The following is a 13,987-nucleotide window of genomic DNA, read 5'->3' as shown; positions in this document are numbered from 1 at the left end:
GAGAGACAACAGACATGACGGAGTGAATCTGGTTCCACCCCATATGCACGGTCTTGAGTGAAGGGCCACAGTCCCCAAGTGTTGAGCTATGCCAGCTTTTCAACAAATAACAGTAATAAGAAAGACATCTCTCTTTTTTTTTTTTGTCGGTCGTGGGGCTTGAACTCTGGGCCTGGGCGCTGTCCCTCAGCTCTTCAGCTCAAGGAGAGCGCTCTACCACTTGAGCTACAGCGCCACTTCCTGAAAGACATCTCTTGTCTGGCTCTTGTATGTCTTAATACTCAGGAGGCTGAGATCTGAGGATCACGGTTCAAAGCCAGCCCGGGCAGGAAAAGTCTGTGAGACTCTTACCTTCAATAAACCACTAGAAAACCAGAAGTGGTGCTGTGGCTCAAGTGGTAGGGTACTAGCCTTGAGCTGAAGAGCGCAGGGACAGCGCCCAGGCCCAGAGTTCAAGCCCCATGACCAACAAAAAAAAAAAAAAAAAAAAGCCATTCTGGGGCTAGGAAGGTGGCTCAGTGGTAGAGTTCTTGCCTTAGCATGCATGAGGCCCTGGGTTTGATTCCTTATCACCATATAAGCAGAAAAAGCCAAAAGAAGCACTGTGGCTCAAGTGGTAGAGCAGTACCCCCTCCCAAAAAAGGAATGTCATTCCCAATTATGGAAAAAAATTAGGAAGGTGGACTACAAACATATATTATTAAGCACAACAAACAAAACATATATATATTTTTTTTGGGGGGGGTCCGGTTGTGGGGCCTGAACTCTGGGCCTGGGCGCTGTCCCTCAGCTCTTCAGCTCAAGGCTAGTGCTCTACCACTTGAGCCACAGCGCCACTTCCGGCTTTTTTTTTTTTTGCTTATGTGGTGCTGAGGAATCGAACCCAGGGCCTCATGCATGCAAGGCAAGCGCTCTACCACTGAGCCACCTTCCCAGCCCATAAAACATATTTTATTGAGCTGATGTTTCCTTCCAGGTGGAGAAAGACAGCTTAGTTCCCAAGACACCCTGGTGCCATGGCTCTACTCATTCCACTCCCAGAGAGCAGCATGCACTTCTGCTTTTCCACATTTGGTCAGTGTCATGGGACGACAGGGAAGGTGACTTTATAAGAACTTGTGGCTGGGTAAGTCTGTTGAGTTGTGATTAGTGTGACTAAATTGTCTTTAACATTGGACACGTACCAGTTGTGACAATGATATTTCAAGTTATTCTTTTTTTTCTCCTGATACTAAGTTTTGAACTCAGGGCCTCACACTTGTTCAGCTGGTACTGTACCACTTGAACCATGTCTCCATCCATACTTTTTGCTGGTTTGGAAATGGGAGGTTCATCATAGACTTTTCTGTCTATGTTGTCTCGGAACCTTGATTCTTTGTATCTCACCTCCTGAGTAGCTGGGACTACAGGTGTGAGCTGGCACCTGGCTTGTCTTAGTCTGTTTTAAAAATTAAATTTCCAGGGCTCAGACTGTAGTCAAGAAATGGAGTGCATGTTTAATATGTATGAGGCCCTGACTCTTAGCACCAACTAAGGTAATAAACTAAAAACTAAGTTAGTTTAGAATGTGGAGAAGGAAGAGAGCTACTTCCTAGACATCACAAATCATGGTTGGATTAATCCTTTGGTATATTGGGAAGGTGACCAATCTTAGTGTATCAGCTACAGGCAGGGACCATCTCACTAAAAGGACAAACTATGGGCATGGTAGGAAGAAGACTAGACCTTTTTGTTTCTCAGAAGACAGGAGCCTCCTGTTTCCTTCACTGGTACCCAGAACACCATGAAGGGAGTGATGTTCAGAATATATTTAAAAAAGGCTTTACCTTTTTACCACTCAGCAATAACACCTGTCTCTCTCACCTGTAGGAAGCCCATTCCTGTCCCAAGCAGGAACTACCACTGACCGTGGCCAGGCTGGCTTGGCTGTGGCTACTGATGCAGTGCACTTGCGCATACTGACCTCCTTTTCTATGATAGCCACTTGCTTCTTGGCCAGCTTCTCCAGCTCGATGGACGAGTTGTTGGCATGCGTCTCCACCTCCTTCTGGAGTTTGAGGCGGTGCTCGTCCATCTCAGCCTTCAGCTTGTTCTCCAGGGCGATCAGCTGCTTCTGGTGCTGGCGCCGCATCCGCTTATAACCTGACATCTGTTCCCGTAACTCGTTCTCCTGCTCATGCTCATGGATCTGCCGTGTAACCTGCCATGGGTTGGGAATAGCACTCAGGTCATTGGGTCACCAGAGACCAACTTTTGGGTGAAGCCACACCCCAGAATTTATCATTGTCACTAGGCATTTCCTGTCTACCCACTGCTCCCTTGTAGGGACACCAGGCTGGGCTCTTTCTGTTCTTACTCTCTCCTCAAAGCCACCCCATTCTCTCTTTCATTTGACACTCTCACAGGTAGGTGTTACTGCTCCATTGAAAATAAACTTGAAACAAAGGAGGAGGTAACAATGCTCGATGGGAAATGTACTCATTACCTTACTCGTGTAACTGTAACCCCTCTGTACAGTATCTTTACAATAAAAAAAAAATATATATATATATATATATATTAAAAGAAAAAAAGAAAGTAAACTTGAGACACGAGGGAGGTAGTTTATTTATTTAGCCAAAGCACGCATGCACGCATGTACACTCAGACACATACAGACACATGATCCAGGTTACATGACTGATAAGGGGGGAGCCTTGGGATCCAGGATATTTCCACCACAACAGGGTTATGTGCACCCCTGATGACAATGGCGTTACCTGTATACCACATGCCACTAGCATCCTTTGGACTCTGCCTACCAAGAAGCCTCTTGGTTCCCTTTTCCTTCATGGTGCTCAGTCCATACCCAGGAAGTGATGTGCCCAATATATTGCAATGGACCTCGATGACAATTTGACCTTCAAATGACAGTTTGATCTAAATAGCCCTGCTCCCAACAGTAACATTCCTCCCTCACCTGTTGCCAGCTCCTCTGGAAGCTGTCACTATCATGACCATCAAGTGTCTTCTGGTGTCTGCTGTGATACTGGCAAAATCTCTCCAGATGAGACACCTTTTTATATATATATATATATATAAAAAGATCATGCCTCTAATAGTCATAGGGACCTTGAAGATTCTTTTAAAATAGTTTGAGTGTGATTTATTCCCTATTCTTATGATAGGAGAGAAGGAGAAAGAGACAGACAGACAAGTAGATACATACAGACACCTTTTGAAATGTTATATTCTGGCAGTACTGGAGTTTATACTTTGAGCTTCACGTTTTCCAGGTAGACACTCTACTACTTTAGTCACAACCCTCACCCTTTTTTATCAGCCTAATTTTCAGATCGTGTCTCAGATTTTACCTAGGGCTGGCCTCAGATCACAGTCCTCCTACCTATGTCTCATGCATAGCTAGGATTGCAGACACAAATCACCCTCTATGGCTTTTTTGCTGAGACGGGACTCTTATTTAACATTTTCCCTAGGCTATCCTTGAACCTAAGTCCTCCCAATCTCTGCCTCCTGAGTAGCTGGGATTACAGGTGTGAGTCACCATACCCAGAGAGAGACCCTCTCTGAAAACATCTCTCTCTCCCTCTTTTTACCCACAAAAAGAAATGTTAACAAAATTATTTTCATTTTCTTCCCCGAAAGGATAAGGCATTTCTATCATTTTTGGATGGCTACTTTTCCTGAATTCACTCTCAAGTAAATGTCCAACCAGCTGAAGAGTGCAAAGGAAATCTTGAAATCCTGGTGCCTTTTGTCTCTTCCTTTGAACCTCTCATGATTTTCTACTCCTTCCATTGATCACCCCACCCCCCCTTTACCTTCTGGATCTATTCACCTCTCCTTTCCTTTTCAATCTTCCTATCTGGTTTAGGAAAATACACTTAATTCCAGGACTATAATTTTAGCTTTGTTCTTCTCTATGTGATTTGTGCACCCGCACTGGTTCACGGGGCACTTTTCCCTAACCTCACCCCTAAACAAGTTTTACTGGAAATTTTCATGCTGCTACTTTCAGTTTATGGGTCAAGGTATGTTTAATACAAAGAACAGGTTGTTTCTCTGCTCTCTTTGGAAGGTGTCTCTGAACACTAGACAGAGTCCTGTCTGCCAAGAGAGGGCAGCTCTGTAACCAGGTAGCATAATAGCAGTATGCCATTAAACATTAGCCGAACTTTGAAATTCTTCCAGCTGAAATAAACTGTAGATTTCATATCCATCTCTCTTTTCTGAAGGATAACACTCTTGAAAGTATGAAGAAGAAGAGCAGAAAATACTTTAAGAGTGTAAAAGAATAGCATCACTAAAGAACTATCTAATACTTAAGAAAATGAACAATCATGGGCTGGGAAGTTGGCTCAGTGGTAGAGTGCTTGCCTCGCATGCATGAGGCCCTAGGTTCGATTCCTCAGCACCACATAAGCAGAAAAAAAGCCGGAAGTGGCGCTGTGGCTCAAGTGGTAGAGCGCTAGCTTTGAGCTGAAGAGCTGAGGGACAGCGCCCAGGCCCAGAGTTCAGCCCCCATGACCGGATTCCACCCCCCCCCCCAAAAAAAAAAAAGAAAAGAAAAAAAGAAAATGAACAATCGATTTCATCACCTCATTCATTCATTCCTTTTTTGGGTGTTGGCAACTGAACCTAGGGCCTCCTATATGCTAACCATGTGAGTTACCTCTAACCTTCATGTCTAGCCTTGCTGGTTTTTTTTTTTTTTTGCCAGTCATGGGGCTTGAACTCTGGGCTTGGGCTCTGTCCCTCAGCTCTTCAGCTCAAGGTGAGTACTCTATCATTTGAGTCACAGCACCACTTCCAGTTTTCTGATGGTTTATTGGAGATAAGAGTCTCATGGACTTTCCTGCCCAGGCTGGCTTTGAACCTCAGTCCTCAGATTTCAGCCTCCTGAGTAGCTAGGATTACAGGCGTGAGCCACCAGCGCCCGGTGCCTTGCTGTTGTTATTAATACCGTTTTTTGCTTTTTTTTTTTTGAGACAGGGTCTAGTCTCTTGATTGCTGAGATTATAGCCATGTACCACTACTCTAATTCTATATTAACTTATTATTATTTTGTGCTGCTAGGGATGGAACTCACGGCCTTGAACATGCTAGATAAGTGCTCTACCACTTGAGTTATACATCAATCCCTTTATCTATCTATCTATCTATCTATCTATCTATCTATCTATCTATCTATCTATCTATCTATCTATCTATCTATCTATGCAGGTCCTGGGGCTTAAACACCAGACCTGTGTACTGTTCCTTAGCTTTTGTGCTCAAGGCTACTGCTCTACCACTTGAGTCATAGCTCCATTTCTGGCTTTTTTTTTTTTTTTTTTTTGTAGTTTAGTAGAGATGAGAGTCTCACAGACTTTCCTGCCCAGGGCAGCTTTGAACCATTATCCTCAGGATCTCAGCCTTCTGAGTAGCTGGCACAGAGCTTATTATTATTTTTAATGGATTTATTTGTAGTTAAAAGAGAAGCAGAGAAGTATTTTGAAATATGTACATTTAAACCTTCCCATTCTTATGTCTTCCTGAAGTACAGAGTTAGGGGAAGAACAATTCTAGTCAATGGAAAGACTATCAGTTAGTCTTTTGAAATTTACCATCCTTTTCTGACAAATGAAGCAGTATTTTAACCAGATACTTCCATTTTTCTTATTATACCATTCCTCTTTAATCAGGTTTCTGAAACTCGGAGGTAGGGTATGTGCCAACACTATCATGCCACATTTAAACTTTGTCATAGGCATTGGCCTATGATCAGCAAACAATTCTCAGGATGGCTATTTTCCTGGGTAGGAGGCCCATATGCAGGGCAGAAAGGAGGCAGGAGTCACTTTTTGTCTTCACTAGCAGATAGGTCCTAGTAAAGAGGACAGTTCTACTACACCAGACCTTATCTGGTATAAGTGCAATACACAGATACATTTGAATGGGCCATTAGTTTGCCTCTCTGTGATGTGGAAACACATAGTATCACCTTCCTAATGTCATAACCAAACTTCCTAAGTTTCCAATTGTCTTCCTGTGTGTCAAAACACTAAGTTTTATATTTTCACATCCCAGGTAGACAGATATATGTAAATGGGAGAACAACTAGATGTTTTATTTGTTAAGTTTAACGTGCTATGTAGTTAAAATTCATTAATTACAATGTGCATGCTCATATGTTTTAAGGTTTATAATGTGTGTCTGAAGAACACACTATTGATCAATACATTTTAAAAGCCAATACTTTTGTTTTTAATCATACTTTTTGGCTTCTAAAGTGGTTGCACTCATAATTTACCTCTTTAGGGTAAATTTAGGGTTTAGTACCTTGCCTAGCAAGCAAAAGGCCCAGATTTCCAATCCAGTACTGCCCCAAATGGAATAAACATAACAACCACAACAAACAGCAATATAGAAACCAAAAAGAAACCCTTTAATTTTTTTTTTTCTGTCAGTTGTGAGACTTGAACTCTGGGCCTGGGAGCTGACCCTCAGCTTTTCAGCTCAAGGCAAGTGCTCTACCATTTGAGCCACAACGCCACTTCCAGTCATCTGGTGGTTCATTGGAGATAAGAGTCTCACTTTCCTGCCTAGGCTGGCTTTAAACCATGATCCTCAGACCTCAGCTTCCTCCTGAGGAGCTAGGATGACAGGCATGAGCCACGGGTGCCTGGCTCAGCCTTTTAATTTCTATAAGCCCAATGTTTTGAATTGCCTCAAAGAATCCCAGTACCAAGGTAGAAAAAGAGTGGTAATTTTCTATTATGGAGCAATGGAGGGAACTAACCCTCTCCAAAATCAAAGATGGAGGGGTGGGGGAGTCTGAATGACAAGTTGAGTCAGGTTGAAAACAGGCAGTCACTGCAGAGATATAACAGCTGTAGTTTTTATAGAGACATGGAACCTGCTCCCGTGAGCTGCTTCGAGATTAGCCTCTTACCTCTTATTGTACACCAACCTGGGGCACATGAGAACCTCTCCTATTTTGGGTATTTTTCCATATACAAGGAAGAACTAGGCATGTCATCCACAGGGCTGGAGGAATACCAGAGAACACCATCAAAGGAATCAGACAATACATTGTAGCTTTTTTCCTTCTCCTGCCAGGCCCTGAGAATATACTGTCTCCCCCCAATCCTATTTAGTGTTTTTGGTGATAGGATTATAGTCAAAAGTGGATCCAAGAGCAAAAAAATGTGTATCTATATTATGGATTGTTGGAGTAAAGATAGAACTAGAGGCTCAGCTCAGTGTGCTTAGCTCAGCATGCACAAGGCCCCAGGTTCCATCCCTAGTGCCAATATATAAGTAAAGAAATAAAGTTCGAGGACTAGGAAGGTAGCTCAGTAGTAGTGTTTGCCTTGCATGCATGAGACCCTGGGTTCGATTCCTCAGCAACATATAAGCAGGAAGTGGTGCTGTGACTCAAGTGGTAGAGCACTAACCTTGAGCTGAAGAGCTGAGGGATAGTGCCTAGGCCCAGAGTTCAGGCCCCACAACCGACAAGGAAAATAAAAAAAAAAGAGAAACAAAGAAATGAAGTTCAAATATACAATTTACCCTTTCCTTTTTACAGTGGTGGGGATTTCAGAGCTTCATGCATACTAAGCAGTGCTCTACCATCAAGCCACACACCCCCATGTATAGTTACTATAGTTTTGGAGTTTGAATTATTACCCATTTCGTCTATCTAGAATATGTAGAAAATAAGTGATATATAAGCTATAAAAAGGAAGATTTAGTGCTGGGAAGGTGGCTCAGTGGTAGAGTGATTGCCTTGCATGCATGAGGCCCTGGATTCAATTCCTCAGCACCACATAAGCAGAAAAAGCCAGAAGTGGCACTGTGGCTCAAGTGGTAAGTGCTAGCCTTGAGCTGAAGAGCTGAGGGATAGTGCCCTGGCCCAGAGTTCAGGCCCCATGACTGGCAAAAAAAAAAAAAAAAAAAAAAAAAAAGGAAGATTTAAACTTTTTAAAGGATAGTTTATTTAACCTTTCAACACCACCCTATTTATTCCAACAAAATTTGGCCCTCAATTTTATCCAAGGTGTAGACTATGAATACCACGTCTAAAGCCCTGCGCTAAGAGGCTAATAAGCAACTTATTCAATGTAAAAGAAGGGTGTGGTGGCTGATAATGTTTTCCTCGTAAAAGGTCAGAACCAATCAACAAGATTATTTGTAAAAATCAAAATGGTGTATATGAGAAAAGTAGTTACCTTATCACTTAAAACAAAAAAATCCATAGCTAGTTCTTAAAAAGAATACAGTGAGTCACATTTGGGCCTTAGGAATCTGACATCTCACCCTTAAGAACCCCTAAAGTAAGTCTTTAAGTTCTCACTGCAAGTAATGATGGACCCCAGAAAATTCTGCTTCGTAACAGAGAATATCACATGACTAACTCTGAAACACACATGTCTACATCCACGTTCTCACATGTCAATGTTTGGCGGAGATTTCACAGTTCATTTATTCAGCATGTGTTTATTGAGACTGGCTGCATAGGCTGGGCATGCTGATTGACAGAGCATGTAAAAAATGGCCTCTGCAATGATCTCAGTGAGTGGCAAGGCCAAGAACAAGGAAGGAGACATTCAGGGTTTGGATGGGCATCTCCTAGTACCCTATATTTGGACACAGGAATACTTACTGCTGAGACACAAACACTTCTATTCTCAAGTAGTAAACTGTATTCAACTGTACAATGAGTTGAATAATTGGGTTGCATTTTCAAAAACTCCAAATGTAGTTTTAATTTGCAATCTTGTTCCTGAATCTTATAAAGCCAAATAAGAGAGTCTGTATTTTATGGATAGAAAACTAATATTCTCCCCTCCATTTTTTTTTCCTGGGGACTATAAGCTGAGACTTTCCCCCTTATATCCCTCTCCCTGATGTGTGTTCTGTCCTCAGTTCACCTGGACAAGGAAGATACTCCCATTCTATTCAGAATTCCTGTATAATAAGGCCAATGGCTGAAAAAAAATTGGCTTAGGTGGTGTGTGTGTGTGTGTGTGTGTGTGCTGGGACTTGTACTCAATGCATGGGTGCTGCCCCATTATATTTTTGCTCAAGGCTGGCTCTCTACCACTTAGCCATAGCTCTACTTCTGGATTTTTGGTGGTTAATTGGAAATAAGTCTCATGGATTTTCCTTTGAACTGTGACCTTCAGATCAAGTAGCTAGGATTACAGATGTGAGCCACCAGTGTCTAGCTCTTGGTGCTCTTTATATTAACACCTATCAAGGAAATAGGGACCTGGGATATTACAAAATTTGAAGAAAAAATGACATCAGATGTACAGACAGCTGAAAACACTTTGTGCATAGGTCAGTAATATAATTAAAATATCATGCTGTCTATTTACTCAAGGAAGACTCATCTAAAAGGGCCAAGGAATCTTGAAGAATTATCTAAACCATTCTCCTTCAGACAACAACTCAACTCAATAGGAACTCTTTTTTTTTAATAGATGGAAGAGGAAGTCTAAAATTAAAAGAAGATGCCATGGAATCACTTTCATTTTCCTAGTGCTTCAAAACAAGGTTAATATCTCTGCTCTTAGGAGACTATGAAGGAAATTATAATTCTGAAGTTTACTTTTTTCCCCTTTGTTACAAATGCAGTTGTGTGGCAGAACCTACAAACACAGAAATCTCAGTTTTCAGGTGCTCAAACAACCTCCAGCAGTTGAGTACCCCAAGTTCATGGGTTCTACACACCTGTCACAAACTGATTCGCAGGCAGAAAGGAGGAAGTCATACAGAGGAAAGAAACAACCAGGTATTGCCCCTTTCAGATTTGTGTTGAAAGGTAGGTTCATCAGACAATTTTAGCTATAATGTTTTTGTTAGTTTGCAAGTTGACTTAACATATATTCTTATCAATTATTGGCTCATCACTGAAAAATGAATTTCTAAATTCCTCCTCATTTTGCTGTTCATGTTTGGCTCTCTCAGTGACTTGTTAGCATTCTACTGAAAGATGACAAAGAATAAAACCAAAATCAATCAATATTTTATAGCTACCAACTAGGGGAAGTGAGGTTTCCAACCGTGACTTGGTTACTCATTACACTGGACCTTCATTTTTTCCTCTGATCTTACTTTGATGGTATTTTAATCCATTTGAGCTGGGACCCACCACTACCACCAACAAAAACCAAAGAAATCCCCGAACCAACAACAACAAAAAACCAAAACCAAACCAGAAGCATCATCCTCAACAACAAAGCACCCACAAAAAATAAAACAGCCAATAGAATTCATTATACACTTTGGAAAATAGAATACTTTCGGATATTCAGTGTCCTGACTCCTAATGGGACTCACCTTTGCAATGATCTGATGCAGAGAACTGTAGTACTTTATAGCATACATGAAAACAGCCATACTAGCAGTTGGATTATCCAAAGTGAGAGGTGAGCTGTATCACACCATACTCTTTCTGCCTTCCATTGATTTATTATTCTCCCTCAAAACCACTAGATATAAAACCCCTAAACTCTGATCAGTTCCGATGGATCCCATCACAACTCTTGAAGCATTTACCCAGAGAGGGTGCACTGCAAAACCAACTTGTTTTTATGCTTAAAGCAACCGCCCATCAACTACTCTGTTTTCAACTTCATACAGGAGTAGTCCTTTAGTCAATCTCAAGTCCATCAGAGAGATGGCCACTGACAGTTCCCTGGGCAGGCACTGTGAAGCCTGTAGGAGTCAGCAGGGCTCCTAAGGACTTCACCCACAGCCCGCCCTGGCCTAGCAGGGAAGCAGCTTTCTCATCTGCAGAGAGGAAGACTGTGATGGCTGAAACACACACAGAGCAGCCCTGGGTGAGTTCACAGAGACCAGTGGGAGATTTTTCTGGCCTGGCTGTAGTAGAGTCTTACAGGGAGGGAGGAGAGTCATGAATATGTGATGTGGGAATGAGGGTGTGGCCAGGAGAGGAGAAGAGAACCTGTCCCAGAGGGGGGACTGCACTTGGTACCATGTCTGCTTCCTTGCCTAACCTGCCTGTGGGGTGGTGATGCTCAGGGTCCTTCGCCATTTCTCTCTCCTCTCTAACACAAGCAGGCTAGGGACAGGGACAAGCCTCGCAGGAGTGTGCTCAATACTCAAGCTCTCACAAATACCATGTTTCTTTTGTCAGCAATCATGGCAGGGAGATACTTATTATTTAAATAATGCCACCCTGCTTTATTTAGACTCAGAAGCACACTTTAGGTACTTAAAACAATCATTAGCAAATACTGAGTGGACATTTTAAGACTCTATTACACAGTGTAACATTCCTTTAAAATGAAAAATTGCCCATCAATGAGATTACCAGAAACTTCTCCATCAAGGAACTCACATCTAAATTAAATTGCTTGCTTTTTTACAACAGCAGGCATAAGCAATAGGTAGGTGCCTTGACTTCCATTTTTCTTTATATTTGGGGTTTTAAAAGATTATAATTTATTCTAAATTTCAAATGTAATTGGAGCCTTTCAGAGACTTGGGGAATCAAAGTAGAAATCAGGTTTGAAAAAAAATAGGACAAGAAAAAAAAAACCCACGATCATTTCTGGGTCGGCCTTGGATGACGTCATCACAGGTTCTAAATGTAATAGCCAAGCAAGCAAGCGGTGTACACTAACTCTTCTTCTTTGCCCATGTGACCTCTAACATCCATTTGGGCAAAACAACTAATATTTCAACAATTTTCTTTTTAGTTGAGAAATGGGATGCAGGAGGGAAAGATTAAGGAGAGTTTAGAATGCCAAGGATGAAGCGATGTGAGTGTGAATGTGTGTGTGTGTGTGTGTGTGTGAGTGTTGGTGAGCGCGCACGCGCACGCGTGGGGGGCCGAGGGGAGGAGGCATGAAAACTAACTCTTCCAGCACACACCCCTTTTGCTACTACAAGGACATGCAGCAATCCCATTTACAATAGTAAAAATGCTGAAGGATCTCACGGTTCCTTCGCTCCTGCGACCATCCCTACCCTCTCCTACAAAGCCCTTCTGGCTTTATTGGTGCCAGGGAATTCTTCAGGGGTTAAATGGGGGAGCACGGCCACTACCATTGTTGTAATAAATAAATGAATGAACCAGAACGAACCAGCAATACATCCCTGGGAAGCAAGTATCTGATTTTTCTGCAATTAGAGATGTTAACTGGCACCCATATATTTTTAAAAATTCTGTTTTATCTTTTGATGTGTATGTGTGTGTTCATTATAGACACACATGCATCTATACAAAAAAGAAGCACATACCCCTGCATATACATACATCAATACCTTTAAAAATATTTTAGCATTATTTATTTCAATGAAAAGACAGATAGCTTTAAGAAAAAATTGGATAGGCTAGCAACTCACCTGGAAGGCCTTATTATTTTACATATACAGCATATACAAATACACACACACACACACACACACACACACACACACACACACACACACACACACACACACACACACACACAAAGGTTTTTTCCCCCCATGCCATACAGAATGCTAAAATATCTGAGATCAGGTTGCTATGCCAACAGATTTTTTTTTCTAAAATGAATAAAATTATTAAGGAGGGAGAGAACATTCTTGACTCCTTTCCTCCCATCCATGAAGCCGAGAGAGGCTCAGGGAGGGCGAGAGGCTGCCAGACAGGGAGGAGGGGAAGGAAAGGGAAGGTGGGTAGAGGGGTGTTTGCTTACCAAAGATGCTGATTTGATCGTGGCAAAGCGCTCTCTGTTCCGATAGTGGAGGGCCTGGCTCTGAACTGACTGGGTAGGCCGCGGCTCAGGCCTGGGATCGCCGTGGCCCGCCTCATCCCTTATGAATACATGACCCTGCAGAAATGGATAAAAACCAGGAGAAAGTCCAGCTGTGCTCTTTCCTCGCCGGCTGCCTCTCTCTCACCCCTCTTTCTGCACAAGCGCTGCTGTTTGAAATGCATAGTTTAGCTCTCTGCTAGTCCCCGCAGCTCCCACGGTACAAAATGAATAAGCAACACATTGCAGCCTTCAGTTAGGAATGTCAGCTGATCGCTAGTGGGATGCCTTCTGAATCCCTGGCAGGCTTTTTCTTTACCTCCAGAATTACATATATGCAAAAGAAAAAAAGAATAGAAAAAACAATGCAATGTACAGACTCCTTAGAACGGTTTGCTTAAAAGGCTGTAACCAAAGAATTCCTTTAAAAATGTCATGTCCATGTCTAGCGGGGAGGATGCTGGTGGCTTTTAACATAAAAGCGAGCCTCCGCCTCATTCCCTTGAAAGATCTGCGCTCTCAATTGAATTTTATTTGAGATCTGGCCGGCAGGATCATCATTCTGCTTTTAGAATCAGTGGAGGCTTGTGCTGAACTGCCTCTCTAGCTTGTGCTCGGAAGATTCGGCAGTCACTGAGGGATCCTGCTTTCCAGTCATGATCGTACACAGTTCTAGCACCTTCTCTCTACAGCTTCTGAAAGGATTTTTTTTTTTTTTAGATTTAAAGAGACAGGCATACAATTCCATCCAAATGATACTTTCACAAATTCTCCCTCAACTCAGCATGGGTATGTCAGCAGAGTAAGCAAAGCTACAATTTAATGTCCTTGACTGATTTAATCAAGCCTGAGCTTCTTGATGGACAAAGATGATTAATCTCATTCTAACACCCGGCAAAAAAAAGCACATTCCCTGTAAGCGTAATAATGGATGTTTCTTAGATGTAACTGGGATGACTTTTAAAGGGGAAAGGCTTCTAGACGATGCTCCACTCAATAAAAGATGAAGCGGTCAGTCAGTGAGTAGCTCTAATGCTTTAGATTAAAAAAAAAAATCTCTAGTAATTTTCAGCTCAAAATCATGTACAACTGGGGGGTGTTTTTCAGCTGCACACGTTCAGGATGAGGAAGGAGAAACCAATCCCCTATTTCCCCCGGGTTCTAGGAGAAACCATTTATGAGAGAGGTCAGTTTTGCATTTTGTCCACGACTACTTGAAATTTTCCTAA

At 42.2% G+C, this 13,987-nt stretch overlaps 1 protein-coding gene across 2 annotated transcripts in view; it reads right to left on the bottom strand.

The window, feature by feature from the left end:
• LOC138837695 (serine/threonine-protein kinase TAO3) overlaps positions 1 to 13,987 on the bottom strand; it is a 134,161-nt gene that overhangs the window by 23,109 nt on the left and 97,065 nt on the right. For both annotated transcript variants that reach the window (XM_070036635.1, XM_070036636.1), the window contains exons 14-15: positions 12,702 to 12,836; positions 1,964 to 2,200 (exon numbers count right to left, since the gene is read on the bottom strand). In XM_070036635.1, coding sequence (XP_069892736.1) covers positions 1,964 to 2,200; positions 12,702 to 12,836 — 372 coding nt within the window. The remainder of the gene's footprint in view (positions 1 to 1,963; positions 2,201 to 12,701; positions 12,837 to 13,987) is intronic.

Source organism: Dipodomys merriami, unplaced genomic scaffold (genome assembly GCF_024711535.1).
Source record: "Dipodomys merriami isolate MVZ:Mamm:240054 unplaced genomic scaffold, mDipMer1.0.p SCAF_274, whole genome shotgun sequence".
Classification (NCBI taxonomy): Eukaryota; Metazoa; Chordata; class Mammalia; order Rodentia; family Heteromyidae; genus Dipodomys; species Dipodomys merriami.
This window is presented reverse-complemented; position numbering and strand designations above follow the sequence as displayed.